A 25,944-nucleotide genomic window follows, 5' to 3' on the forward strand; every position below is an offset into this window, starting at 1 on the left:
AGTGAGGGATTTAATCTCCACCCACGTGGAATAGTCCTAACTCTTGTCTTTAAATTATCTGATTAACTTTTATCTGATATGCTTTTGTGAAACGAATGAAATTGAATGACTGCTTGTACATTTGGCTGCCTGTAAATTTGGCTTGTACCCTGGACTAGAATTTGATATTATTTAAGAAACTCAGTGTAAACTAATTTATCTGGGACTCTAGGCTATTTTTTAAAAACTCCAGAGTAGCTCAATGGAAGAGGGCTGCATTAAAATTTTAGAATAGCACCTTCAAATAAACCGGATGGGCGAAATGAGCCAGGGTTTGGTGCTGTTTTCTTTCCAGCATATTTGAATGGCACACTAACAAAATACCTTTGGTACAGACATTTCATAACCGTCTATCTCCTTCTCTCACGCCACCACTCACTAAATATCCGCTCTTCTGCCCGCACCCAGTGGCCGCGCACGCAGGTACTCGTTTTGTTCGCGGGAACGCGTAATGTGACGTAAGCTGCTTGCCGCGCAGTGATGATGGCGGTGCGTGAACGCGCAGTTAAAGTAATGGCTGCTCTGGAACGGCGGGTGCCTTGTCTCGATGATTTCGTTGGCCAAAGCTGGAGCGTTTGGATAGAAAGGACCAGTTTGATACCTTTGGATGGTGAGTGATCGTGTTATTGCTCGTTTTTTTCGACATCCAGTTAAAAAGTCATTCGGATGTGGTTTATTTTCGTGGAAAGGCACGGCATCCCTGACCATGTTACCCAAACAAAGAACCTGCTGGGTCCTAGCGCTGGCCGGTTGCAGTGGCTCACTCAGGTCCTCCTAGTGCATACTTCATCTCTGGAGAAGGTTGCCAGAGCCTACTTCAGACTTTTAAAGTCGTAAACGAATTGCGGTTTTTAAATGCTCGAAATAACTCGGCGTGGAGTAGAACAACTCATTGAACAAAGTCATGCTTTCGCATCATTTAGTTTTGGAAACCTGACGGGTGTATATAGTCGAACAACTTTCTACACGGCTACTTGGGGAGTAGCAACTGTGCTAATGTAGCCGGCTAGCGCTGGCTAGGTTGGAGCCTAGCTGTGCTTCGCTTCGCTTAGCTTAGCTTAGCTTAGCTTACTTTAGCTAGCGGGCTGTGCTAGACAGACGCCGGTGATGGAGGAGGAGTTTGATGTTATCGCATGTAGCCATCACGAAGCGATCTGGAAAAGGCTCGTTTGCGAAACAGCGGGCACCGCTCGCACCCTCTGTTGTACCGTCGGGTATTTTTTCGTAGGGTCACTGCATGTTGGGGAGGGTTTCGATAAACGTATTTTCCTTGTGAAAGCAGTCGGTTGTCAGTGCCGTAGCCCGCTGCTAGCTAATAGAAAATGTGTTCCGTGTTCGTATTGTCTGGCGCCTCTCCAAATGTTGGAAACGCTCCTCGGTTTGGTTTTAGGGGCGCGATGTCCCTCCCACCCCTTGACACCTCAATTGCACCAGTTAACACAACATATAGCAATAAAGGTGCGCATGTTTTAATTCGCCCCACCCAAAAGGAAGATGTGCCGTTCAAGGTTCTCAAACAGTCCCTTCTCCTTTCACGGCGTTCACAAATTATAATTAGCCTGAAATTCGACTTTCGTTGGACAGGACACACCTACATTATACTCTTGACTAACTTGCTGGTAGTCCATCTTTAATTCTTAGAGATCTGCGGTTGTCCTTTTTGCATTGATGGGGCTCTTCTCGAACCAACACACATGCCCAAAGTATTCATTTGAGATCTTTAGTTAATATGCAGAATGTAAAGTACCCCTCTTTCCACACATGCACACATACATACTTATAATTAATGTGTTGTACTTCTAAACATTAGTATAACTTTATAATTAGTGTGCTGTACTTTAGTGTTCTGACCCACCTACATCATGAAGTTTCCTTCATGCTTGGGTTTGTGCTTTCTAGCAGATAGGTCACAGACTCATTCAAAGCTTTTCTCTTCTAGGGTCAGATGGGGATGATTGCAGCAAAAATGGCAAAAAAACAACGGAAACCATGACTTTAAGGAAGGAAGGTATATCTCACCCAATCTGGATTTACATTTGTCACTAATGCTTTGCATGTACCTTCGACATGTCTACCAGTTCCATTATTTTTGCTGTATATGCTCATACATTCCATTCCATAGTCTAAATATCAAGGAGAATTTTCTCATGTAAAAGAGATATGACCTTTGTAGTGTATCCATGTGACCTAGTGCAATGTGGTTGTCCTGTTTTTGTGAGATGAATTGGTGAATAGATCTGGGTCTTGAGGGAGAAGAAGGTGTGTGTGGGTGTGGGTGCATAACCTCTTCTGTGACTGACTTGAACAGAACTGAGTCTGTGTGTGTGTGTGTGTGTGGCCCCCTCTGTTTTGTATAGAAGATTTTTTATTCAAGCAGTTTCTAAAGTTTGAGCGTCTTGTTACATGCTCATTTGTCTCACTCACTGCATTTTTTTGCATTTAATCTGAATCTTTCCATTGCCACGTTATTTGATCCTATAGAATGTTAGGTACACTCTCCTCCTTCCAATTCCTGTTCCAGACATGTCCATCTTTGGCCACTGTCCCGGGCACGATGATTTCTTCCTGGTTGTGTGTAGCCACTGTGGTCAGGTGGTGAAGCCGCAGGCCTTTGAGAAGCACTGTGAAAGAAGGCACGGGTCTGTGGGCAAGCTCTATGCACACCTGCGTTCCACCCCGCCCACCGCCCAGCAGCGGACACACCCCCGCCACGCACTCCCCACGCCCACTCCGGGCCACGGGACGGCCTCCTGGAGTGGCAGGAGCCCGAGCGGGAGTGGGCCCCAGCGACCAGCAGCCCAGTCGCCCCCTACACCCCCTCAGTACAGACATACCAAGACACCCAAGGATGGAGTTCGGTAAGGCTGTTGGGGTTCTTAATGAAGCAGTGTACTGTTGTACCATTGCTCAAGTCTCTTTTTGCTGACTGGCTTACTGGAAACAGCTTAACATGAGTGTCGGCTAAGTTAGATGATCAGTCTGATTCTCTAAGATGCGGGAAAGTGATTTGTAAAATGCTATTCTAGGGCTGAGTTTAATCTGTGCCTGGAAATGGCTCCTGAGCTTCACTTAATTCTTTATTGCACTTAAATATTATATTTATATTAATGAGCTTTAGCTCTTGACATGATCTTGTCTTATTCGTGTTTGTGTTTTCATTGATGCATTTCTCTTTGCAGCCTCTTGCCTCTGGAAAAGACCTCAGGCTCTGGGCATTCTGAGTCCTCCATCTTCAAGCAACCTCCACTCTTGGAGCCCCCTCGAAGCTCCCCTCCACCCAGCCTCAGAGACCCACCCTGGCCTCATGGAGGCCCCTCACCCAACCGGCCTACCCCGACTGAAAGACCTCAGTCCCAGAGAGGGGAGGCTGGCTCTGCCCCTGTCACTCCTGGGCATGTCCGGGGGACCAGGCCCTATAAGATGTCAAGTAAGCCCTTGTGGAGAATCTCTAGACACTTTGGCTTGTCGTTATTGTTACTGTTTATGCGTAACCTGTCATGATGTTGTGCTAACCTTTTTATATGAAATCAGGTTTGCTTATGTTTTTCACACGAGCACAACTTTAGGGTGCAGTCCATAGGGGTTCTTCAAAATCGAAAAAAAAAATGGAAACATGATTTTAAGATGGCAGACTGTTTATTATTTTGAACAAGATCTAATAGATTTGCTGCTTTTTTTAAATGCTATAATGCATTTTGGGCAGCTGTGTTCGAGCAGCTCATGAACTTTCTAAACTTTAAATCAAGAACATGCATATGCTGTTAACCTTTTGTTTGAGTGGTTGTATGGGTAGCCTGTGGTATTTTTTCCCCCTTTTTGTCTTCTGAAACCTCCATTTTGCCTTTTTTTAAATTAGTGTTCATTTAATGCTACTCATGGTTAATGTGGTTGTTTTCCTTTACAAACGGCTTGCAACCATTCTCTTTCAACAGAAAAAGAATGTGACCTGGATAAACACTGTGGTGTGTTGGATCCAGAGAGGAAGAAAGTTTGTACTCGGCTGTTAACCTGCAATGTAAGCTTGCCTTTCCGTTTTGCGTTGTTACTAAGACTTATAATGCAGTACTTCAGCTACGTTAATCATCGTGAACTGAGTTAGCTTTATAGCCCAGGCTAGATGCTAGACGCTAAGCTTTGTTTGCATTTATTTTCTCTGTGCTGTATTTTATTCCTGTAAAGATACTGTTGGTCCAAATTCATATTTTCTTGTGAATGTTTAATGACATTAAAATAGCATGTAATGCTAACAAGGGGATTATTAGTCTTTTTGTCAGCTTTATGGTCCAACCACACCTAGCCATGATGCTTGCCCTCGTTTGAAAACGGCAGCTGTCTGAAAGTGTTCAAGACCTCAACCCCAAATTCTTGTTTCATACACTCAAACCATTTGTTTCTTAATGCAGTCTGTGAGATGGGGTTGTTTCTGCTGTGGCAGGGATTATTTTCTCACCATGGGTACTAGCCTAGATAATTGTTCTATTCGTTGTGCAAACTTTAATATATGGTGAAAGCAGACTTGCTTCTGCCATAGAAGGCTGAGGGGATGCTATATGGACATGACATACAGGAAATGGGGAGGGAATTACAGGAAAAGACCCTCTTTTGTGTAGCACTTATGCACCAAAGGAAGGAGAAAAGAAAAATCATGCTGTAGTTTAAAATAAATGGGGGGGGATCTATTTGTTTTAATTTTAAAGCAGGCTATCAGTTAGGTAATATGTTTGTGGACCCTTAATTGGTTGATTTTGCACATACTAAAATCCTGTATATCATAACCAACATAAGAAAAACACATTACTAATACTTTCCCTGTGATTGGTAAACGGATCATGTTGCACATATGTTGCAATAATTGTTTACCTGGTGCGGTGCAGGCTTCTTTGCTTTGTGTCATTGTCATGGTGGGTGTGTGTAAGTGCGTGTGAATACATGTTTTCAACCAATGTGGTTCTAAAGCTTACGAAGTTTATAGTAAGTGGATTTGTTGTGCACATTCTAGTATGAATTTATTGGTTTACAAAGTAGTTACATTCATGAGTAAGATCTAGTCTTTCCACTTCCTTAAAACTGAGTAGTCTTAGTTTTTCATTGCATTGCCCCCACACTGATTAACATGACCTAAAACCCAGTTCACATTCACCCCACCCTCTTTCCCCTCAGATCCACTCCATTCACCAGCGGCGGAAGGTTATGGGCAGAAGTAAGAACTTCGACCAGCTGGTGGCAGAGCTGAAGATGGGCTCGAAGAGTCGTGAGCGTGTGGCACCTGCCCATGAAAGCGCAGCCCCCCAGACACCCAGCCCTGAAGGCCCCAGAGAGCCTGCCCCCTCCCCACACTGCAGAAGACCCCTGACCAACTCGCCAGCTTTCAGGTCAGAGCCTGTCTCACAAGATACTTCATCCAGATTCTGGCAACAAATTTATTTTTTTTCCCTCTGGTTAGAAATCTGCATCCCTCTGGTACCTCCACCTGTGCTTGTGCCTTAAACTAGTCCTTAAGTGGGACTGCTAGTCTGGGTGCAGTTATGTCCCGTTTTTTTAAGTGAATGCTTTTTGGAAAGTATGAAACTGTGGTAGTGACAATACATGTACATACAGTTGTGTGCAAAATAATAGCAGTCTAACCACTAATGTATTTAATTACTGATTTTGGAAGAAAAGATAATACAACAGGGGGGAGATTCATGGCTAGGTGTAGCCGAGTAATGGGCAACCAATAGAATTAAGTCATGACATGCACACTGCTAATTGGGTGTAATCGACTCATTTAATGAAAGGGGTGTGTTCAAATTAATAGCAGTGTGGAGTTCAGTAAGTGAGGTCATTAATTCTATGAAGAAACAGGTAGTTGTTATTTCCCTTATTTAAAGAAGGAGGGCAACAAATGTCGTAATTGTTGGTTTTAGCCCTTGCTCAGTGAGTAAAATGGGTCAATCCAGACGTTGTACCGAAGGAGAGAGAACTTTGATCAAGAAGTTGATTGGAGAGGGGAAAACATAAAGAAGTGCAGAAAATGACTGGCTGCTCAGCTAAAATGATCTCGGATGCTTTAAAATGGCAAGCAAAACCCGACACACGTGGTAGGAAAAGAAATACTACCATCTGCGTAGATCATAGAATAACAAGAATGGCAAAGAAGCATCCAATGATCAGCTCCAGGGAAATCAAAGAAGATCTTCAGTTACCTGTGAGTACTGCAACAATCAGAAGACACCTACGTGAAGCCAAACTATTTGCAAGAAGCCCTCGTAAAGGACCACTGCTGAAAAAAAGACGTGTTGAAAAGGTTACAGTTTGCCAAAGAAGGCCTTGACTGGCCTAACGAGAAGTGGTGCAGCGTTCTATGGACAGATGAGAACAAGATTGTTCTTATTGGGTCTAAAGGCCACAGCCAGTTTGTGAGACGACCCATACACACTGAATTCAAGCCCCATTACACTGTGAAGACTGTAAAACATGGAGGTGCAAGCATAATGGTTTGGGGATGTTTCTCATACTTTGGAGTTGGACCCATTTATCGCATACCAGGCACCATGGACCAGTTTGAATATATCAAAATACTGGAAGAGGTCATGATGCCTTATGCTGAAGAAGAAATGTCCTTGAAATGGGTGTTTCAGCAGGACAATGACCCCAAGCACACCAGTAAGCGGGCAACATCCTGGTTCCAGACCAACAAGATTGATGTTATGAAATGGCCAGCCCAATGCGATTGAAAATTTGTGGAGTGACGTCGAAAAATATTGTAAAGTTTCTAAATGAAAGTGAAGACACTGCTATTTTTTTTTAACAGCCCATTATTCTTTTTTTCTTCCTTTTCAGTTTAAAAATTGATATTTCGTTCATGTTTTCATTTGGAATTGAATGTGCAGTGCTCCCAGTGCCTTTGTGTATATGGAAATAAATGCTATTATGAGGATTGAGCTTTTTCTCAGTTGTTTTAAACACACTACTATTATTTTGCACATAACTGTACATCAGTCCAATTACTGTACATCGATAGATGAGAAACTAGTGAGTGTTTTAAGTTGTTTCCCTGTTTTGTGCGTAAAACCTGAATATTTACTGCTAGCCTGCATTTATTGTTACGTAGAAGTATAGATTCTCAATTAGAAATATTGTCATCTAACTGAAAGTCAAAAACCACTAACCATTAAATTGTGGCCTTCTACACTAGAAACACATATTATCGTGGAGAACCTTATGGTTTACACTGGTACAGAGATTTGTTAGACATTTGTTCTCCTTGATAAATACAATTGTCTGTGTGACTTTGTGTGTCTGACTGATGTGCATATATGCCTGCGCTCCCAACAGGACGCGCACGTTATCTGAAAGCGGCACCGAGGACGAGAGGGCTGTCCGAGAGGACGGAGGCGGCAGTGGCGTGCGAGCGGCCTCGCCCCTCGCTCAGGCCCGGATTTCCAGTGATGAGAGCGAGGGCGAGGGCACCGACGAACCCGCCGATTGGCACTCCACTCCCTGGCACCCCAAACCACTTGCGGTAAGCTCAGTCTTCGTGGATCAAGCTGACTTCATGCAGGGGTTATAATGCAGTGTGCTTAACTGAGATGGTATATTTAAAAAGTCTGCTGACTGTTTCATATGGAAGATGAAACGTGACTTGAAGCTCAAAGTTTTTGCTGTAGGTGCGGAAGTGAACCATGAGTTGATTGCTGTGTGTTCAGTTAATTGCATTTCTGTTCCAGTTCTGTACGTTTGGCAGTTGTGCTCTGGGTCATGGGGTCTTCACATTTGACCGACGACTGCACCATCTGCGGTCGGCTGTCAGTGCCATGGTGGAGAGCCACCTCAGTGCCCACCTGTGGAAGTAAGGACCTCGTTTATTCTACACGGCCTCGTTTCGTTCTGTTGGCTAGTTTATGTAAAATAGTTTGCATAGTAAAATTTAATCAAAATGTTTGCATAAAAAATATGTTAAATACTTGATGCAGGAGGGGGATTTTTTTTTAGGGGGGTTGTTCAATTAACTCTGAATCCTGCAAGGATCCATAGTAGAATGCTTTTACTGACTTCATGATTATGAATAACTTTGTTTTTAATCTTCACTTTAAGTCTAGTTCACTGATCATTTGTCATTTCCCATGTATTAAGATGTTGGGTCTTGTGTTTTAGGCACTTTTACTGTGACTGGCCATTCCTAAAGCCTAATCCACTTTAACTGATTAGGAACCATTACCTGAACCACAGATTTTCTAACCTGACAACTTTCCATCTCTGTTTGAGAGATATTTGTGGCACCCTGTGACTGTATTTCAGTGAAATTTGTTTGTTTATTTACTTTTTAATTGTTTTGCCTAGGAAAATACCTCAAGCATCAGATCCCCAATCCCAAAGTCCCTCAACTAAGCCTTCAGCCATTCCTGCATCCCCTTCCTCTACTTTCCATCATTCCAAGCCAAGGGCAGGAAATTACAACGCCACCACCCTCAAGACTTCCCCATACTCTTCCCTCCAGGGACCAGGCAAGGAACCCCACCCACAGAGTTCCTCCACCAGCAGGATCTACGGTCAGTCCGACAAGCCGGCGGGCAGCCAGCCGGCCGGTCATTCCAGGCTTGGCCGTGCGGCCAGCCAGCCGAGCCCCGGTCGACCAAGGAACCCAGTTGGCAGACCCAGCAAGCAGCAGCTGCGCCTCAGGGAAGCGGAGAAGGCCGCCGCCGCAGCCTCTCTGCGGAAGCGTAAGACGTCTCTCAGTGAGACGGACGCCATCAGCCCGGACAGGAACTGTCTGAGCCCAGACCGGGCCCGGACGCTCGGGTTCAACAAATCAGCTCCAGCTCCCACCCCGGCACCGCCACAGTCTCACGGACAGACCAACGGCTCGCTCTCCCCAGGGCACAAGCCCCCGAGGCTGCAGCTGGGGCCGGCGTCTGCCGACGCTGCTCACGGCCCCTCTCCGTGGCCGTTTAAGCGGACTCACCCAACGGGTCATGCCTCTCCCCCTGACCCAGGCACGCACGGGCGAGGGGGAAACTCAGGACACCACAGCAGGGTTCCCAGCTACGAGCACAGAGGACTGGCAAAGAAACGCAAGAGCAGTGACTCGTCACCTCCCCACAAACCCCACCGGCTACCCACACCTCCGCACTCTGGATTCTATCCCTGGAAAGAGAGCAAAGGGCCCGGTTTGCCTGTAGGAGGGGAGAAGAAGGCAAGCGCACCCAAGGTGAGTGGGGAAAAGAGGAGGAAATGACCCTGCTGCTAGACATCTTGCCCTGGGAAATTTAACTGTGCACTTTGAGCTGCGGTTTATGCATAATATGTATCATGCAAATAATGGTTGCATTTGCTATTTAGATGCACTACAATATAGATTAATTTTGTCAAATTTCTCTTGAGTACATTTATCCTTGAAGCAGCTCCGTTCCTGTGCGTGGATAGAGGGGTCCTCTTCCAGCTCACCAAGCCAGATTTTTATGCACACACTTGAAATGAAAACAAGCCCAAGGGTAGCTCATGAGCTATGACTCCATTTGTGCAAGTACAGAGTTTGGATCCCATCACTGGGAATCTGGAATTCCCAGCAAGGCCATTGGCATCTGTGACAGTGGATGGGTGGAAAGGGCAGAAAAGTTCCCACGTTGTTTGTTCAGACTTGCTTTTAGATCTTCACCTGTTGTGCAAAAAAAGGAGACCAACATCTGGGTGGGAAAAGATTTAATGATGCACTGATGAGCTTGTCTGTGTACATACAACCCATTTTCTCCTGGACTCGGGCAGTCACCTTAACTTACGTATAAACCTGTTTTTTGACCTTTTGGGGCAAAATGTAGTTAGCTGATAGTAATTGGATTTGAGGCTTAAGTTAGGATAATGATGAAATATCTCAGGTAACTTTTTGAAGAGCCAGGTAGAAGTGCATTCATGTACTGTCTCTGGTTCTCTTAACAGCCAAAACTACATCGCTGAGCAGGCCAGCCTTCCAAGCCAATAACTAGGAGCCCTGCAAAGTGTACGGACTTTGGATACAAGACTCCAGGTGTGTGTGTGTGTGTGTGTGTGTGTGTGTGTGTGTGGCTAGTTGACTGGTTGTATGTGAGATTGGCAGAGTCTGGATGTGTGCGTGTGTATGAGGGTGGCTTTTTGTATGCCAATACATGAATGTCTGTGTGGGAGAGTATGACAGAAGATGGGGGAGTGAATTTCTCCGTGAATTCAGAAATACCTCACAATCTACTGGATATGCTGCTATATAAATGTTGATTTATAAAATGAATTAAAATATTCTTTATACTTGACACTTTGGGTTACGTGTTTTTTCTCTCCCCCCCCCCCCCCCCCCATAATCTTCCTGTTATGTCCTGAAAAACTTTTTAAATGATACGAAACAATAACAGCCACTCCTTTTTCTACCTTAAAAGAATTACAAGCATTTTTGCAATGCAAACCAGATGCGCTTCTTGGTATTCGGTGGTATCGCCATTAGACGTGCAGCTCCTACTCGTGGGAAGGGCAATGACGTAGCGCTTTTCCTTCCTCTTTTGCATTTCAAATGTCTCGTATTCCCTGCTTGTTTCCGTTCAGGAAACCATCGTCCCTGTGGGTTTTACGCCAAGTGTCGTCTCTGTTGCGCTTTTCCTCACTGTAGGAGCCACTCGCGTGGAGTTCAGCGAAGAACAAGGGGACAGCTCCTCATCGTTTCTGGATACGTCGCGGATGACTGTCGAGATTATTAGTAACGCGGTGTAACGCTGTAGGCTAGCGTTTGTAGCTTTTATTGCAACTCGTCAGCAATATCGTTTCCGATTCACGTAACTTTTTTATTTGATAAACGTGTTTGTAAACATGAGCTTTCTCCACGCAGAGTGACCTTTTCGACCCAGAGCGCGTGTACGTCGCCTACCTGACCGAATAAGTCAGACCTAAATGATTACAGTAGCATGCTGCTGAAATTGATAGGTAGATATAAATAAACAGCTTTTCGGTTGGGACGGCAATGGGACGTGTGTTTTACTCTAACCTAAGATAGCGGAGGAGCGACTATGCGGTCGGACGTGGAATACAGTCCAGTGGGCGAGGGGCTGGGGATGCGCGAATACTGGCTTTACGCGTGGATGCGGAGAGTCTCGGTCCTGGCCGCGCATGTCACTGCGGTCGGGTTCACTACGCTCATGGCCATACTGTCCCGGCCCGGAACAAGTGAGTTTATTTCCCTCTTTTTTTATTCCATGCTTATGGGTTTTATTCGTCTGGCTGTTGTCACTGCGGTGTGTTTTGCTCACTGCACTGCTCATACCGTTCCTATGCAGGCACCTTTTTTTCCTGTTCATTTGTCTTCGTGTAACCATAACTGTGTGTTTTTTGTTGTTGTTGTTGTTGTTGTTTTAAATCAGGGGATTGCCTTTTGGTTTCCAGTTATTTGACGTTAGTCTACTCCTATGCTTGGTTACCTAATTAAAGTAATCAGCGAATTGCCGGAGACTCCATGATCTTAGCCAGTTCAGTAGTGAGACTGGTTTGATCCCTCCATATAGGCCAGTTTTGGGGTCTTCCTTCGCTGAAGCGCACCTGCGTGAAGGTCTTAGGAATTAGTTGCTTTGCCTGTTCTAACTTGTAGCCTAGACTGAAAAATGTGTGAAGAATTTGGTCCCCTATACAGGGATTAGGAAACATTTACTATTCCTAAAACCAAACAGCAGCCGATGACGTCTGCACTGACATTTTCAGTTTGGACCACTCGCACAGTCTTTTAGTTCAGCGATCACTTCTTGATCAGTAATGAGACTTGGCCTGAGAGAGATTAAACCTGTTAACGTCGGCCAAAGCAAACGTGGTTAATGCTAGCGCCTCTGCACCATTCAGTCTGACACAAACTATTGCACTTTTCATTCCCAGGTCTCTTCTCTTGGCATCCCCTCTGCATGTCGTTCGGGGTAAGTTTGACACAAACAAAACCCGGAATTGTTGCTAAACCTCACAGAACCATTTGTTTAATTTTCATCCGATTTTATTTGACACTCTATTTATTTCTACATCCACGAGTCTCTTGCAACGCACAAGTTGGCTTACGTGTCTAACTGTCCCACAGCCTCCAGGGCTATGAATGCATAATGCGTCGCCTCCGTGAATAATGAATCGTACACCGAGGAGGAAACTACTGAAATAGCTGAGCTCGTATGTCGCCGTCCGCACGTTACACATGCGTGTACGGTTACACCTGACCTGGAACAAGGCTATGGCGCAGCGCCTTTTCCTTAGCGTTGATGCGGTGAGCAGTGTGCAGACCATTCTGATTCTCAGCCGTAGACAATGTCCTTTTGTCCCGTGTGGCATCATTGTTGGCTGTGAAGTTGCAAAGCACGGTACTGTGCACTTCTGCTCAATTCTAGTTGCAGTTCCTGAAGTACAAAAAGCTGCCAGTTTATCTAACCGCGTCAGGCAGTGCCTGGTAAAGGTACGCACTACTATTTTAACCAAAGCGCTTAAGAGCAAGTATGGCTGTGCTTTTCTTCTAAGGTGAATTTGATTACATTTGGTGATTGTTTTGGTCTGTTTTAGGCTTGTACTGTAGCAAAGATAGGCCGATCTCAGGATGCCTGTGGTAGATTCGCTGTTGATGGAAACTAAATCATGACCTGACGAGCACAGACTGTTAACAGGCATTTAACTGGGGGGTATAAATACACTCTGTGCACAATTATTAAGTTATAATATATATAAAATGAGAGGGAGAGAGCCACCCTTCATTTCAATAACAGTCATAAGCCTTCCATTCATGGAGTGTTGGTTTCTGAATCAGCTGACGATTAACTTTTTGTGCAGTAGCCACCACAGCCTGCCAGACACTGTTCAGAGAGCTGTACTGTTCCTTCACTGTAAATATCCCGTTTAAGAAGGGCCCACAAGTTCTCAATAGGGTTTAGGTCAGGTGAGGAAGCAGGCCATGTCATTATTCTTTCACCTTTAAGGCCTTTACTGGCTAGCCATGCAGGGGAGTTCTTCGATGCATGTGATGGAGCATTTGTCCTTCAAAAAAATCATGGTGGTCTTGAAAAAGATGCGGATATTTTCATTTACTACTGCTTGAATAAAGTGTCTTCTAAAAATTAGAAGTAGGTTTGGAAGTTGACTTTTGAGTCCCTCTTCAACCTGAAAAGAAGCTGCCTAATAATTCTGCACACCTTGATATAGGGTGTTGATCTCCTTAGGCCACACCCTCCCTCATTACACACACACACCACCTGATATGCTTAAATCCAATAGGCATTCAAGTTTATACAGCTTGGAGTTGGAAAATATGCATAAAAAGTATGATATGGATATTTTTATTGCCTAATGTTCACACAGTATATAATAAAGAGACGAGCAAAGAGTCTTTGAGGATTAAGATATGTATGAATATCTTTACATGTGCAAATATGGATATCTATACATTTGCAGATCCATGTAGACATATTACAGAATTATATAAATGTTGGTAGAAATATTGCATCTATACAGTTGTGCAAATCAGCATAAGTAACAAGTTGCTGTAGTACAGTAAGGGAGGTTGTTGATTAATTTTATTATTCCAACACATCTGCTCAAACTGCAAACACAACCCTTTGCTGAGCATTGGGTCAATTTGTCCACCAGATTCCTCCTCACTCTCCCTCTCTCCGCCTAGTTCTGCCTCTGCATGACGGAGGGGATCCTGCTTTTCTCGGCCGAGGGCACCCCGTGCTGCTTCAAGTCCCGCAAGGGGAAGATCCGCGTGCACTGGGTCCTGCAGGCCCTGATGCTGGTGGCCACCTGCACGGGGCTGGCATTCATGGTGGCCAGTAAGAATGTGTCGGAGCGCCCCCACCTGGCCACGTGGCACAGTGTGCTGGGCATGACCACGCTGGCTGCGACGTTGCTGCAGGCCGCATGTGGCACATGCCTGCTCTTGCCCAAACTCCTGGGCGCGCCCTTGCTGCCTCGCATCCGCCTCTACCACGCCACCTGCGGCCTGGTGGCCTACCTACTGGCCACCATCACCGTGATGGCGTCCATGTTCACGGACTGGTTCCAGGCCACGGTGAAGGGCGCCATGTGGTACGGCTTCGTACTGCTGCCGCTCTTCCCCGCCCTGGTGGTGATGAATCACGTCACCAACACCTTCCTGCCTAAGAAGAAGCTAATGATGTGAAGAACTGTGACGCACGCAAGCTAAAGAAAAGGTCCCGGTTTGATACTTGAGTTTGTGTGTTTTAAAAGCAGTTGCACTATGGACAAATTGAAGCCTAATAATGACATATCTCCTGTGAAGAAGTACTTGCACATTTTATAATTCTATATTTTTTTTTGGCTTTGACATGTTACTTAAGTAGAATAGTGTGTGGTGCAGTTGGAGTGTAAAAGTGAATTAAGATACTGTGGATTACTTGTGTTCTATTGTGTAGATGTGTGTTAAGAACAATTTTGTGTACGGGCACGCACGCACAAGCATTGATTTATGTTTCCTAAATTGTTTGGCTTCTGCGCCTCTGGCCTGTCTATCTAACTAATACCAACGGCAATGTTACACATTTGCTGTAGGGATGAAAATGTGGTTCTGTACTTTGTCAGACTTTTATATAATATTTATAATCTAAGGTTTATTCCATTTTCACAGGGGTTTTGCCCTAAATACTGTAATATGTGCTGAGGGACCTTCCTTTCTAACCCTTGCATTGTGTGAATAGTGTGCCTGATCAGAACAAAGAATTTTTATAGCTATTTTAATGCTATTTTTCTGTATAGAAGACAAAGGAAACATGTACAGTGGCATTATTGACCCAGTTTTTCTGAAGCTTTTTTGCTTCAGTTTGTTGAATAATAGTTCTTCTCAGCCTGTGTGTTAAATTTCCTCTTCTATAACGCACAGTCAATCAGCAGACTAAACCCTTTATGAATAGTCGTGTTTGGGTTTCCCAGGCCTGGTAGAGAGAACCATTTGTTTGCTGATTTTAATTAGCTCATTCATGTTGGGGTACTGTTAAACCCTAATTACTGTACCACTGTGCTAGTGACATCACGGTTTACTTAGTAACGTTAAGGTTGCGTGAACTAAAATTATTTGCAGCACTAGTCAACATTGATCATGTACTTCAGCATTAATAAACAATACAATGCTAATAATTAAAATCATCAAAACAGTTGTTAAACAATTTTTTTCATAACCTAGTCATCAGTCTGTTTGCACGTGGGAAGCACTGATGAGTTCTACTACTGATGTTTATTGCTTTATTACATTACTTCAGAAACCCATCAATCTTTCCATTATCATTTATTTTGTTGTGTATCTCTAATTGCAGACCATTTAAATGAGTGATGGTGCTTGCCTTCCTTACATAAATTAATTGAAATCTTTTTTGTAGATGAGTCAGCATTTACACTGTACAATATCTCTAAAGTATAAAAGCATGTAATAAATGCATCATGGCAGAAAATATTTAAGGCAATATGTATGAGATTATTGGATACAACTAGATATATGGACCATGCTTCAAGAAGCCTAACGGTAAAATTCTGAAACAAAATTCTTATACAATTCAATAAATAAATGTTTGAAATATGTTTAAAGTAATCTTGATTTTTAAAAATCTGATTTCCTAGTTGAGTAAGAATTTAAGTCTGGCCTTTTTAAAATATATTACTATTTCATCAAGATGGTGGAATGAGTACTCTGAAAGGCCTTTCTTTATACAGCTCCTGCACTAAAAAACCTCTGCTGAATAGTTCACAATATAGCTATGTGGGTCAGGTACCAAAAAGGTTTTGTACTGCAGCTTGGAATAGCTCTTTGGACTTTGAGTGAGTGAGTGTTTGTCAAAAATATTCCCCATGAGAAAATGTTTAACATTTTCCCTCTTAAGCATGAAAACTGCACTGTTGAACCTCAACTTAAGGCATACTTTCCACTGACAAACTAGCTTTCTCGACACACTGTTCAATGCAATGGAGAATTTGCTGGAAAAAAAAAAAAAAAGTACGATTGGACTGTCATTAGTCTGCCTAGCTCAAAATTTAAAACCTTTGAGATGAAACGTCTAGCTCTCTGACACTTCTGCTAAAGCATGTGAAGGCAAGCATCTGACTATCTTCACTGAGGTAAAACTCGAGTAATATGCACACCGTTTGAATTTCTGGTTTTATTTTTGTGATCCTTCCTCACCATATTTTCCCACCTCACCTTAAATGATGTATTTTCATATTCATTTTATATTGTATCTTTTGTATGGATTTGGTTTAATAAAGCTCCTTAGTCTGGTTTGTTTCTGCAAAAATCTGCTCAACAATTTTACATAATGTAATAGACATTTTATTTAAAAAAAAAATAAAATTGCGCAATAAAACTGGGAGCACAAATACAGCCTATTACTAAAAAAAAAAAACGTTAATTCATTTTACAAGGGTGAGATGTTTTGGTACTGAAATGCTTCTGCCAAGTTGTTTAATGATTTCTATAAATTTGCTCAGTGTGACCATTGTTTTTCCTTTGTGTGCATGTGCATTTGATAAGCGCTAAATGTGATGACACAGGTTCCAATCAAAACTGAAAAATAACGATAGGTTCTGTGTCAGTCTGATTTCAGCTCTTTAGAGAGATATGCAACATCAGTTATGGAATCTGACTTATGGATTTTCCTCACAGATTAAAGCGATTCTGCCTGTCAGTAAGTCCTCCATATTGACGGCTACGATCCCTGAGCTAGCTGTTCCAACCCCACCATCACCCAAAGCAACAAACACCTGCTGGGAGCCAGTCAACTGTGAGTGGTCCAGCCCAACTATCTGCTCCGCCCCTTCAGCCAAGGTATCTTCTGTTTGGATCACCTAATTGGAAGTAAAACATGTTGATTAAATATGATAAACATGTCAATCAAGTAAATTTACTTCATAAACCTGTGAAGTCATAATTATAAGTCAACACAGACACAAACTGCTCAAGCTCGGGGGGGGGGGGGGGGTTACCATTTGGGAGGTGGAGTTATGTAGCTGAGGCTCCTCCTCTTGGATGACCTGCAGGTGGGTTGTGAGGAAGTGGTGCTGGAACTCAGGCTCAGAGGGGAAAGACAGAGAGCAGACAACGCAGCCAAATGCTGATCCCTGCTGACTCATATGCTCGCTGGACACATGCTGCTCCAACTCTTGCTCACTGCTCAGAGCACGCTGACAGTATGCACACCTCCACAGCAGGGCGCCTGAGGATAAAACACACACACACACACACACACACACACATCAAATCATCCTGAGAGAAGCTTTAACTATTTAAAAAAGCTAACATGGGTAACACCTGGCTAAGCATTAACAAATGCAAGGAGACAGATGCTGTTAGCACAGTGTGATGCTCACCATGCTTCTACTGAATGTAAGGCACATTATTTAAATTTTTTTTTCCCAAATAATGCCTTCAACAACATCAAGATCCCATATTTACCTCCCTGTGTCGTCTTCTCATCTGACCCATCAGCAACAGAGCGGGTTTCTGAAAGAACAAATTTTAAGCGCATTTCACCTCTCTCATCTGTTATAATGCTGCACTACACAGAATTCCATTCAGGCAGTAAGAAGGCTGCCTGCAGCAGCAGAGTCCTTCCTCACCTGGGTGCTTGGTTATGTGATGTTTGAAAAGGCTGCTCCTGTTGCAGAAGGCTTTGTTGCAGATCTTGCAATGCAGCAGGTGTGAGACCGGCCTACTGCCTTCCGCGGTGACCACATCTGGATGTGTGGTGCGATTGTGGTACCACAGCCCTGAGAGAGTCTGTAAACAGTTCAGAGAGGTTTCACATACTCAATACCTTGTTCAGAGAGCCTGCGATCAGACACTGCACCAAAGTATAGGACTGCGAAGTATAGGTTTTTAAATTAAAACATAGCAGTCTTCATTCAGTAGGGCTCGGGTATATTTTGTTATTTCGTCTTTGGTTATATTATTGCTAACCCTGATACCTGTATAACACTGCTGTAAAACATAGGCAATTATGCTATTTTTATCCTCTCGATTCAAAACCTCAATGAGACACACTGGAATAGTAACAGGCAAAAAGAATGCTCTCCCTTCGGCTGCTGCTCCCTCACCTGGTAGGATTTCTGGCAGCTCTTGCAGCTGTATGGTTTACTGCCATCATGCACGCTCATGTGCTTCTCCAGCTGGGCTGCGGTGCTGAGGATCTTGCTGCACTCGGGGCACTGATGCAGCTCTTTGGGGTGCACCTCCTGAATGTGCTCCCGGAGCTCATCCAGAGAGCCAAAACTCACCCGGCACTTTTGACAGTCGTGGGGCTCTGCAACGTCTGGAGGGGAGATGCACCACAGCAGATGTCAAGGCTTAGCTTCAGGTCAGGGGTAAGGGTTGTGGTTAGATTCAGGATCAGCAAGGCCGGGGTTACCAAAGTGAAACTGCTCGGTGCTTACAAATATAGTAATTTGTGAGTGTGTCTAATGTACAATGTATTAATATTGGCATGCGAGTTGGCCAAAGTTTATTTGTATAGAATCTTTCAGTTTCAAAGGAGAAAAACTAACAAAAAGAGGTTGTTATATCTGAGAAGACTGGATACATTTTCTGTTCAAATCCCTGGCACTACATGCAGGGAAGAAATCATGAAGTTATGTCACTTAGGAAGTTGAATTAGGTGTTGCAGAGCAGGGAAAACTGGACTACTGATTACTGCTAAAGGACACTGGACTCAGGCCTGAAGGTGTCTGGCCTAGTATACCAGCTGTGGGAATAAGGTTTAATCACGTGTGTGTGCAGAATGCTTACCATGTCTAATAAATAAGTTTATGTATACGAGAGGTAGCGAGGCCGTTTACGTGCCCCTGCATAATATTTTTTACAGCATTTGTCAGACACGCACATGCGCGCTCGCACACAAACACGTTTGCAGCGACATACTCACTGTGGAAAGAGTGCAGGTGCACAGAAAGCCCGTTGGCCTGCTTGAAGCCCTTGCCACACTCCCTGCACACGTAGGGTTTGTCGCCTGTGTGCGTGCGCACGTGCCGTGTCAGCTCGATGGACTGGGCAAAGGTGGACGAGCAGTACTGGCACGAGTACATCTTACCTGTCACGGTCAGGGGCGCACACAGCCATGTTAGACACCACAATAATGGACATGATCGGTGTGCTGAACAGAATGCCACCGCAAGTATTGCTGTTTACCTAGACAATTAATTTCTAGTATAAAAATACCCTCATAAATGTATCATAAAGTGATATTTGTTTTATACAGGGAACACAAAAACAAATATATATTAATATATATTACAGGGATACATTGGTTCACTGTGTGACTGCGTAATTAATCAGGGTTATATGTGGGGTGGAGCTGGAGGATGGCTAATCGACCAGATGCCACATACCCTCTGCGTGCTTCTTCTTGGTGTGGTAAGAAAGTGCAGCAGCCACGGCGAAGCTCATGTCGCAGTGCTTGCAGTGGTAGGGCTTCTCACCCGTGTGCAGGCGCGCATGGTTCTTCAGCGACGAGCTGGCAGCGAACGTTGCACCGCACTCGACACACGCAAATGGCCTCTCCTCCAGGTGCTCGGTGCGCCTGTGGTACAACAGGCCTGCGACAGGACACATCCGAGGCTGTCAACACACTCAGAACACGTGAGCAAGCTCTCCTCCAGGACTGATCGGAGGCCATCATGCACTTGGGACCCATGAACGGACTCTCCTACAGGTGCTTGGTGCACCTGTGGTACAGCAGATCTGTGATAGGACCAATCAGAGGCCGTCAGGAGGACCTGGGGGTTGATGCTGTGAAACGTCTCAGAACTAGAGGGACGACCCAGGTTGTTTTTGTGCTTGACCAGCCAATGGTCATCAGTCTTATGCCTGAAATGGTTTGTGCATGATGAACACTGACTGATGAAAAATATAGGCAAATTTTCCTTCACAGGTATCGATAGATATGCTTAACAAAAATAATATGGGACTTGAATACTGTCCCACTTTATTAAATTGACTGGTCAATATTAAAGGTGAATGGTGGGTAAGCATGGATTTCATCCCCACTTTTCTAGAGGTCTAAAACACTGTCGTTTACTGATATCCTGACAGGCCACATGAACAACAGCCAGTCAGTAATGCACACCTGACCACACCACTTCCTGCATTATTGCATTGTTGATAGAGACCAAGTCTGCCAGGATACGAGCAAAGTGACTGCATCCGCTCACCAGAAGCCTGCTTGAAGGCCTTGCCGCAGAGGTCACAGATCACGGGCTGCGTCCTCTTTTTCTTGGCGGGGGGGTCGGCATGGGCTTGGACACGGTGCTCACGCAGGGCGCTGGCTGAGGGCAGGATGAGCAGGCACAGTGAGCAGCGGAGCTCCCTGCCTGGCGAGAGTGTGCAGCGCTTCCGGTGGCGAATAAGACGACACTTGAAGTCGAACGCCTTGCCGCACCACTGGCAGCTATACGAGACCACCATCACCTTCCTCCTCCGGCTCACGTGGGTTTGGGACTCCACCTCTTCTTTGGCGCCTTTGGCGCCCTCCTCCTGCTCCTCCCCCTCCTCCTCCTCCTGCTCCTCCTGCTCCTCCTCCTCCTCGGATGACGACAAGCAGCCAGCCACCTGAGCAGGTGCGTGGGGCTCTACCCCTGTTTTGGATCAGAATAGTCAAATGAGGTTGCCTTGATGATTCTAAAGGTAAGTTGTGCTTACACTGAAACAAAAAATAAACACCATTACACCAATTTTCATTATTTGTTCAAATCATATTCATACACACACACACACACACACACACACACACACACACACACACACACACACATACATATATAAAAACATGTATATATTGTGTACACTGAGGGGGTCGCTCATTAGCGTTCCTGAGCTCCATGCTGAGGGCCGTGAGCTGGGGGAAGCTCTGCACACTGGCCACCAGGAGGCGGCAGAGGGTCAAGGCGTACTGCGGCTCACGGCTCATCACCCTGTCCAAGGACTGCTGCGTGGACTCCACCACTCCGTCATGCCCACGACAGCTCTGCAGGAACTAGAGTTGGAAGTAGGACAGAAGATGCCTTAGAAAGGGCTGATGGAGCTCTGCCCCATTAGAGCTTTGGGGTCATGATTCATTACTTTATAAGTACTTTTAAGTAATTTTTACTTTCATCATAAAATATGTGTGTGTGTGTGTGTGTGTGTGCTACTACTAGCCAGTGCTACCATTACAATAACTGTAGCAGTGCATGAGATATAACAAAAATGTACATATTCTTACCTCAGTGATATTATCTTTACCATGGTTCAAACTGCCTGCAGTTCTTTCCAGGTCAGTGACATCACTGATTGTTTCCATAATCAGCTTTTTGTGCTTAAACAAAAAATCCACCTGAGCCACTACAGAGATAAACAGGGAAATAACTTCAGCAAGGCTGCTATCTAACTCATTTGAACTTTTGCAATATTTTATTGTGAGACTATAATGTACCTATGATACTGTAATTTACCTGTTATTACAGTCTACCTTCATTTCTTAACTGCATTTCTGCATGTTTGAGCTCATTATGAAATATTTGTTGAACACAAAACGATTACTTTAAATAAAGAAATCGACAAGCAGATTGGTACCAGTCTGAAAGAGTTTCTGGGACTCTGGTTTCTCCTTGAGCTCCTGTAAGAAGTGCCCCAGTCCTGGGTTCCGAGTTCCTGCCCAGAGAAGGAGTCTCCATAGAGTCAGAGTCAGGACTGGAGCTCCTTCCAGAGCAGCCTCCAGTACCCTCTCCACACCCCTGGCATCTCCACCCTCCTCCAGCAGGACCTGAAAGCTCTGAGCAGACAGACACACCCCCACGTCACTGTGGAAGGCTGAAATTTGATCATTGGGATATAATGATGAGCACTTTGAATGAATAGTTTGCCTTAAATGTTCATCAGGGATTATTGTACCAAGTATAAAGTTTGGTAGAGGGGGGATTATGGTGTGGGGTTGATTTCAGGAGTCGGGCTCGGCCCTTTAGTTCCACTGAAAGGAACTGTTAATGCTTCAGCATACCATTTTTGACAATTTCATCTTACCAAAATTTTGGAAACAGTTTGGGGATCGCCCCTTCCTGTTCCAACATGACTGTGCACCAGTGCACAAAGCAAGGTCCATGAAGACATGGATGAGCGAGTTTTGTGTGGAAGAACTTGACTGGCCTGCACAGAGTCCTGACCTCAACCAGACAGAACACCTTTGGGATGAATTAGAGCGGAGACTGAGAGCCAGGCCTTCTCGTCCTACATCATTGTCTGAACTCACAAATACGCTTCTGGAAGAATGATAAAAAATTCCTATAAACACACTCCTAAACCTGGCAGAAAACCTTCCCAGAAGAGTTGAAGCTGTTATAGCTGCAAAGGGTGGGCCAACATATTAAACCGTATGGCTTAAGACGGGGATGTCACTCAAGTTCATATGCGTGCAAAGGCAGTAAAGCTAATACTTTTGGCAATATAGTGTGTCTGTGTGTGTGTATATAGGAACACAAATTTCATATCTTGATAAAAGGAGTGACTAGTGTATGAATGTGGCCTGAATCTACACTGAAAGGATTTATCTGGATATACCTCTCTCATGGTTTTGAGGTCAAGGTCCCAGCCTCTTTCCAATTGGACAGAATTTGAGACAGTTACCTGTCTCTGGTCAGTCGGGATGGCAGGGCCTTCCTCCAGACTCTGTCTGATGACCTGAGGGTGCAGATTTAGTTCGAAGAGTGTGTTCCGGTACATTCTAAACAGACACACACCACAGCAGTCTTCTGTCCTTTTCCCTGACAAGAGACCCATTCGGTAGTGTTAAAAAGGATAGATTGCCATACATAAATACACACAAAGTGAATATACACATTCACAGACACATCATACCAGCGGTATCCCTGGTCTCCTCCGCCTGGTCAGTTGTTTTCTCCTCCACTGCCTGAAACAGCGCCAGCAGAGCAAATTAACACTAGAAAGCATTAATAAAATTAAAAAGCTATGACTCCCATCTAGAGAAGAGGGGCAGAGCAGTGGATACCTCCTTTAGAGTTTTGTCCGTGCATTTGTCTGCTGCTTGTGTTAGCAACTCGGAAATGTTATCAGCACGGGAGAGGCAGTCGGTCAGCTTTAAAGAGTGCTCGTCTAGAGTTCCAGAAGACCGGGTCATCTCAGCTCCAGATCCCTCTGTGATGGAAAGAGGAGAAGAAAATAAGCATAAATCTAAATATGCATAACCAGAATACTTTTTGTATCTAAGGGTGTTTTCACATCTGAAATTATAAATCACTAAAACACAAAGATTCTACATAAAGTTTCTACATAACTATCGAAAGGTGACAAAATTACAGCTGAGAAGTTGCTGGTTCATTTGTCTCTTTGCAGTGGGCAGTAGTTCTCTCTTCCACTTAACATTCTGCATAAATTTACCATTCAGCTGTGGCCCACTCTGACCTCTCTGGTCCACATGCACCAACTCCGGAGCAGGTTTTAAGGTCTTCCACAAATCCAGCAACACAAGGATATTCTGGGCAGAGATGTCGCATTTATCTCTCACGTGTTCCAACAAGTGCTGGAAGACCACATCAATGGGTGGGTCTCCATCAAAACATTCCAGTATTATCTGGGAAAAGAGATATGAAAGACCACTGCACCAAGATACCACAATAATCAAAAATCAAATAACAATACTCAAACCTTGTGTCTACAGTATCCTAGTGGTAACAAGTTAGCATGAAATAATTTATGTAAAGCTAAGGGTCACTACTAGCATTAATGTTTGCATTGTTGATGTTTTGTTTCTATTTTATGGTAAGAACAAGATAAAAACAATCACAGGTCAGAGGGAGAGGGTGGTCATTACTGTTAAATGTCAGTCCCATTCAGCCAGTGTGAACCTAAGTGCTATAATTATAGCCACTGCAAAATGGCAGACTGATGTACACGTGGTCATCTCAAAGGGTAGCATTATGTACAGTTGGTAGTGGGCATAAAAATACTGACATCTTTTAGTTCAAAAAGTGGGCATAAATATATATCGACATCTTTTTCACCCGTTGTTGCTTGGTGGGGAGTGTGTTCCAGGTGCGAAGGGTTTTAACCCATGGCTGGACATCCTGCAGTGTCTGTACAAGTTCATCTCGTTTTTCAGAAAGCAGCTCTACACCGCCCTCTTCTGATGAAAGAAACAATGTTACACATCACAGGCATTGTTCTGATCAGTACATCAGTACAGTGAGCTACATATCCTCAGAGAATCAATAGGTTTATTTAATATACAGAACTCACAGGTAAAAGCAGAAGGGTGTTGTATACCTCAATTATATATAGCCTAGATAAGCCCTAGAGTAGTTTAAAAGTTCTGTTATAAGAGATATGAAATAAGAAAGGAAGAATGATAAATTGCAAATATTCTGCTAACCATCAAACTTTGTTGACTTGAGACTATTTCTCATCTTTTATTCTTGCTGAAATCATTTAACCTGAGGCACTTGCATCTTTATCCTAGTTTTTCACATGGTCCTTACAAAGCCTAAAGGAACTAGATATACCTCTCTCTCCTTGGCTCTCAGAATGGCCGAGCTGTGCAAGTTCTTCACTCTTAGGCAAAGTCTGAGGGAGATCTGTGTGATCTTCCACTGCAGGCTGAGTCGCTTCAGCTGCATGGGCCAAATCAGGAGACTCAAGCAACTTGTCATGGGCCTGTTTCATCAGGGCATTGAGAATGTTCTTGCAGCCGACAGCCACATCAAACATCTGCAAGCTGTCCGCTGCAGCGATGACCCGGGTTAAGTTGTGCTTGCCCGGTGGCAGTCTGCCTGTGTAGACCATGTCCAACAAAGAAGAAAACTCCTCGGAGGTGACCACAGCCGTATCGATTGAGATGCTGTCCGAGTTTTCAAGAAGAGACTTGAACAACAGACTAGAAGCAGCCAGAACTACTTTGTGGGCCAGGTGAGGTGCACCGCCCACCAAAATGGTGCAGTCACAAAACTGGCATTCTTTTCGCAAGGCCTGTAACTGCTGCATGAGTTGCCTGCTGTAGTTTGGGAGCTCCATTGCACCTGAGCAGGTAAAAGTCGGATGCTCAATATACAGAAATGAAATGGAGGTTTGCTACAGCAACAGCAATTCAATTTGTTCAGAGAAGGGTTTTATTGGACTGGGAGTCACAGCTAGCTGTCTGGTTGGTTCAGAATCATAACGCCGTAGATGAAAGAGTGCAATTTAACTCACAGCGGGTTCTGTTCAATGTTAGTGTAACTTTCATAATGGGAGGAAAACGTTAGGACAGAAGGATTATCTAACCAGCAAGGGTAAATGAAGATGCACTATGGTGTTGATGTGCGGCAGCAACATGGACACTGGAATGACCCCACACCACTTTCCAGCATGTCTTACCAAATTTGCCAGCTAGCTAACACGCCTTCTGCTTAGCTAAACAGATATCAAACTGACTATGGCACTATTCCCCAAGGATCAGCTCCATAACACTCTACCTCTAGCTAAAAAAAAGAAAAAGAAAAATGTGTAACAAATCAGTTATCTTGAAGCCGTCCTTTCTACAAACAATTAAATTGAATCGACTTCCTCTTTACCTTCGCTGTTATTCAAACAATCCGGCTCTTTATTTAAACTCCGTCGACGGACAACATTTCGGCAGGCAATAAAGATCGCTTATTTTGAAAATGGCGACGTCTTAAATGTGTTAATGCGCATGCTCCGAAGATTACGCCCGTACCATTGACGTATATAGTTGTGTACGGCTACGGATTGTATCTCGTCCAGAAATCATTTAAGGGCGGCTGTATTTCTCTTAAAGTTCCACAAACGCCAATATTCAACACATCTAACAAGTTTCCCCCTTTTAAAAAAAGTTAAAGCAGTCGAAGCTGTGTGAATGTTGGGGTGGGTACTGCAAACGCATACAGGAGAATTTCACATTGCATCATTACCTA

At 44.2% G+C, this 25,944-nt stretch overlaps 3 protein-coding genes across 6 annotated transcripts; 2 read left to right on the forward strand and 1 right to left on the reverse strand.

Annotated features, from left to right (window-relative positions):
• The first annotated feature begins 519 nt into the window (after positions 1-519).
• On the forward strand, positions 520-10,301 carry atxn7l2a (ataxin 7-like 2a). Its single transcript, XM_027012428.3, has 10 exons — positions 520-649; positions 1,979-2,047; positions 2,561-2,897; positions 3,219-3,466; positions 3,972-4,054; positions 5,200-5,411; positions 7,357-7,543; positions 7,749-7,870; positions 8,362-9,229; positions 9,955-10,301. Exons 1-10 carry the CDS (start codon positions 520-522, stop codon positions 9,970-9,972), a joined length of 2,274 nt encoding a protein of 757 aa, XP_026868229.2. The 3' UTR covers positions 9,973-10,301.
• Positions 10,302-10,507: 206 nt separating this feature from the next.
• Positions 10,508-15,457, forward strand: cyb561d1 (cytochrome b561 family, member D1). Of its 2 annotated transcripts, XM_027012451.3 has the most exons (4): positions 10,508-10,893; positions 11,029-11,202; positions 11,899-11,936; positions 13,670-15,457. In XM_027012451.3, exons 2-4 carry the CDS (start codon positions 11,046-11,048, stop codon positions 14,171-14,173), a joined length of 699 nt encoding a protein of 232 aa, XP_026868252.2. In that variant the 5' UTR covers positions 10,508-10,893; positions 11,029-11,045; the 3' UTR covers positions 14,174-15,457. The 2 variants fall into 2 exon arrangements, with proteins under 2 accessions (XP_026868252.2, XP_026868251.2); XM_027012450.3 differs by having other exon boundaries at positions 10,508-11,202.
• A 137-nt stretch (positions 15,458-15,594) lies between these two features.
• zbtb40 (zinc finger and BTB domain containing 40) lies at positions 15,595-25,902 on the reverse strand. 3 transcript variants are annotated; one of them, XM_081705413.1, is made up of 18 exons: positions 25,585-25,902; positions 24,538-25,050; positions 24,040-24,161; positions 23,417-23,609; positions 23,028-23,173; positions 22,877-22,928; positions 22,580-22,782; positions 21,599-21,797; positions 21,249-21,367; positions 20,831-21,020; positions 20,200-20,622; positions 19,378-19,584; positions 18,915-19,079; positions 18,091-18,305; positions 17,614-17,773; positions 17,450-17,497; positions 16,981-17,210; positions 15,595-16,842 (listed from the first exon to the last, which is right to left on the reverse strand). In XM_081705413.1, the coding sequence occupies exons 2-18, from the start codon at positions 25,043-25,045 to the stop codon at positions 16,642-16,644; spliced, it is 3,381 nt and encodes a 1,126-aa protein (XP_081561539.1). In that variant the 5' UTR covers positions 25,046-25,050; positions 25,585-25,902; the 3' UTR covers positions 15,595-16,641. The 3 variants fall into 3 exon arrangements, with proteins under 3 accessions (XP_081561539.1, XP_081561540.1, XP_081561541.1); XM_081705414.1 differs by having other exon boundaries at positions 24,040-24,158; positions 24,538-25,902; XM_081705415.1 differs by having other exon boundaries at positions 22,646-22,782; positions 24,538-25,902.
• Positions 25,903-25,944: the final 42 nt, after the last annotated feature.

This window comes from Electrophorus electricus, chromosome 22 (genome assembly GCF_041902795.1).
Source record: "Electrophorus electricus isolate QZ-2024a chromosome 22, ASM4190279v1, whole genome shotgun sequence".
Classification (NCBI taxonomy): Eukaryota; Metazoa; Chordata; class Actinopteri; order Gymnotiformes; family Gymnotidae; genus Electrophorus; species Electrophorus electricus.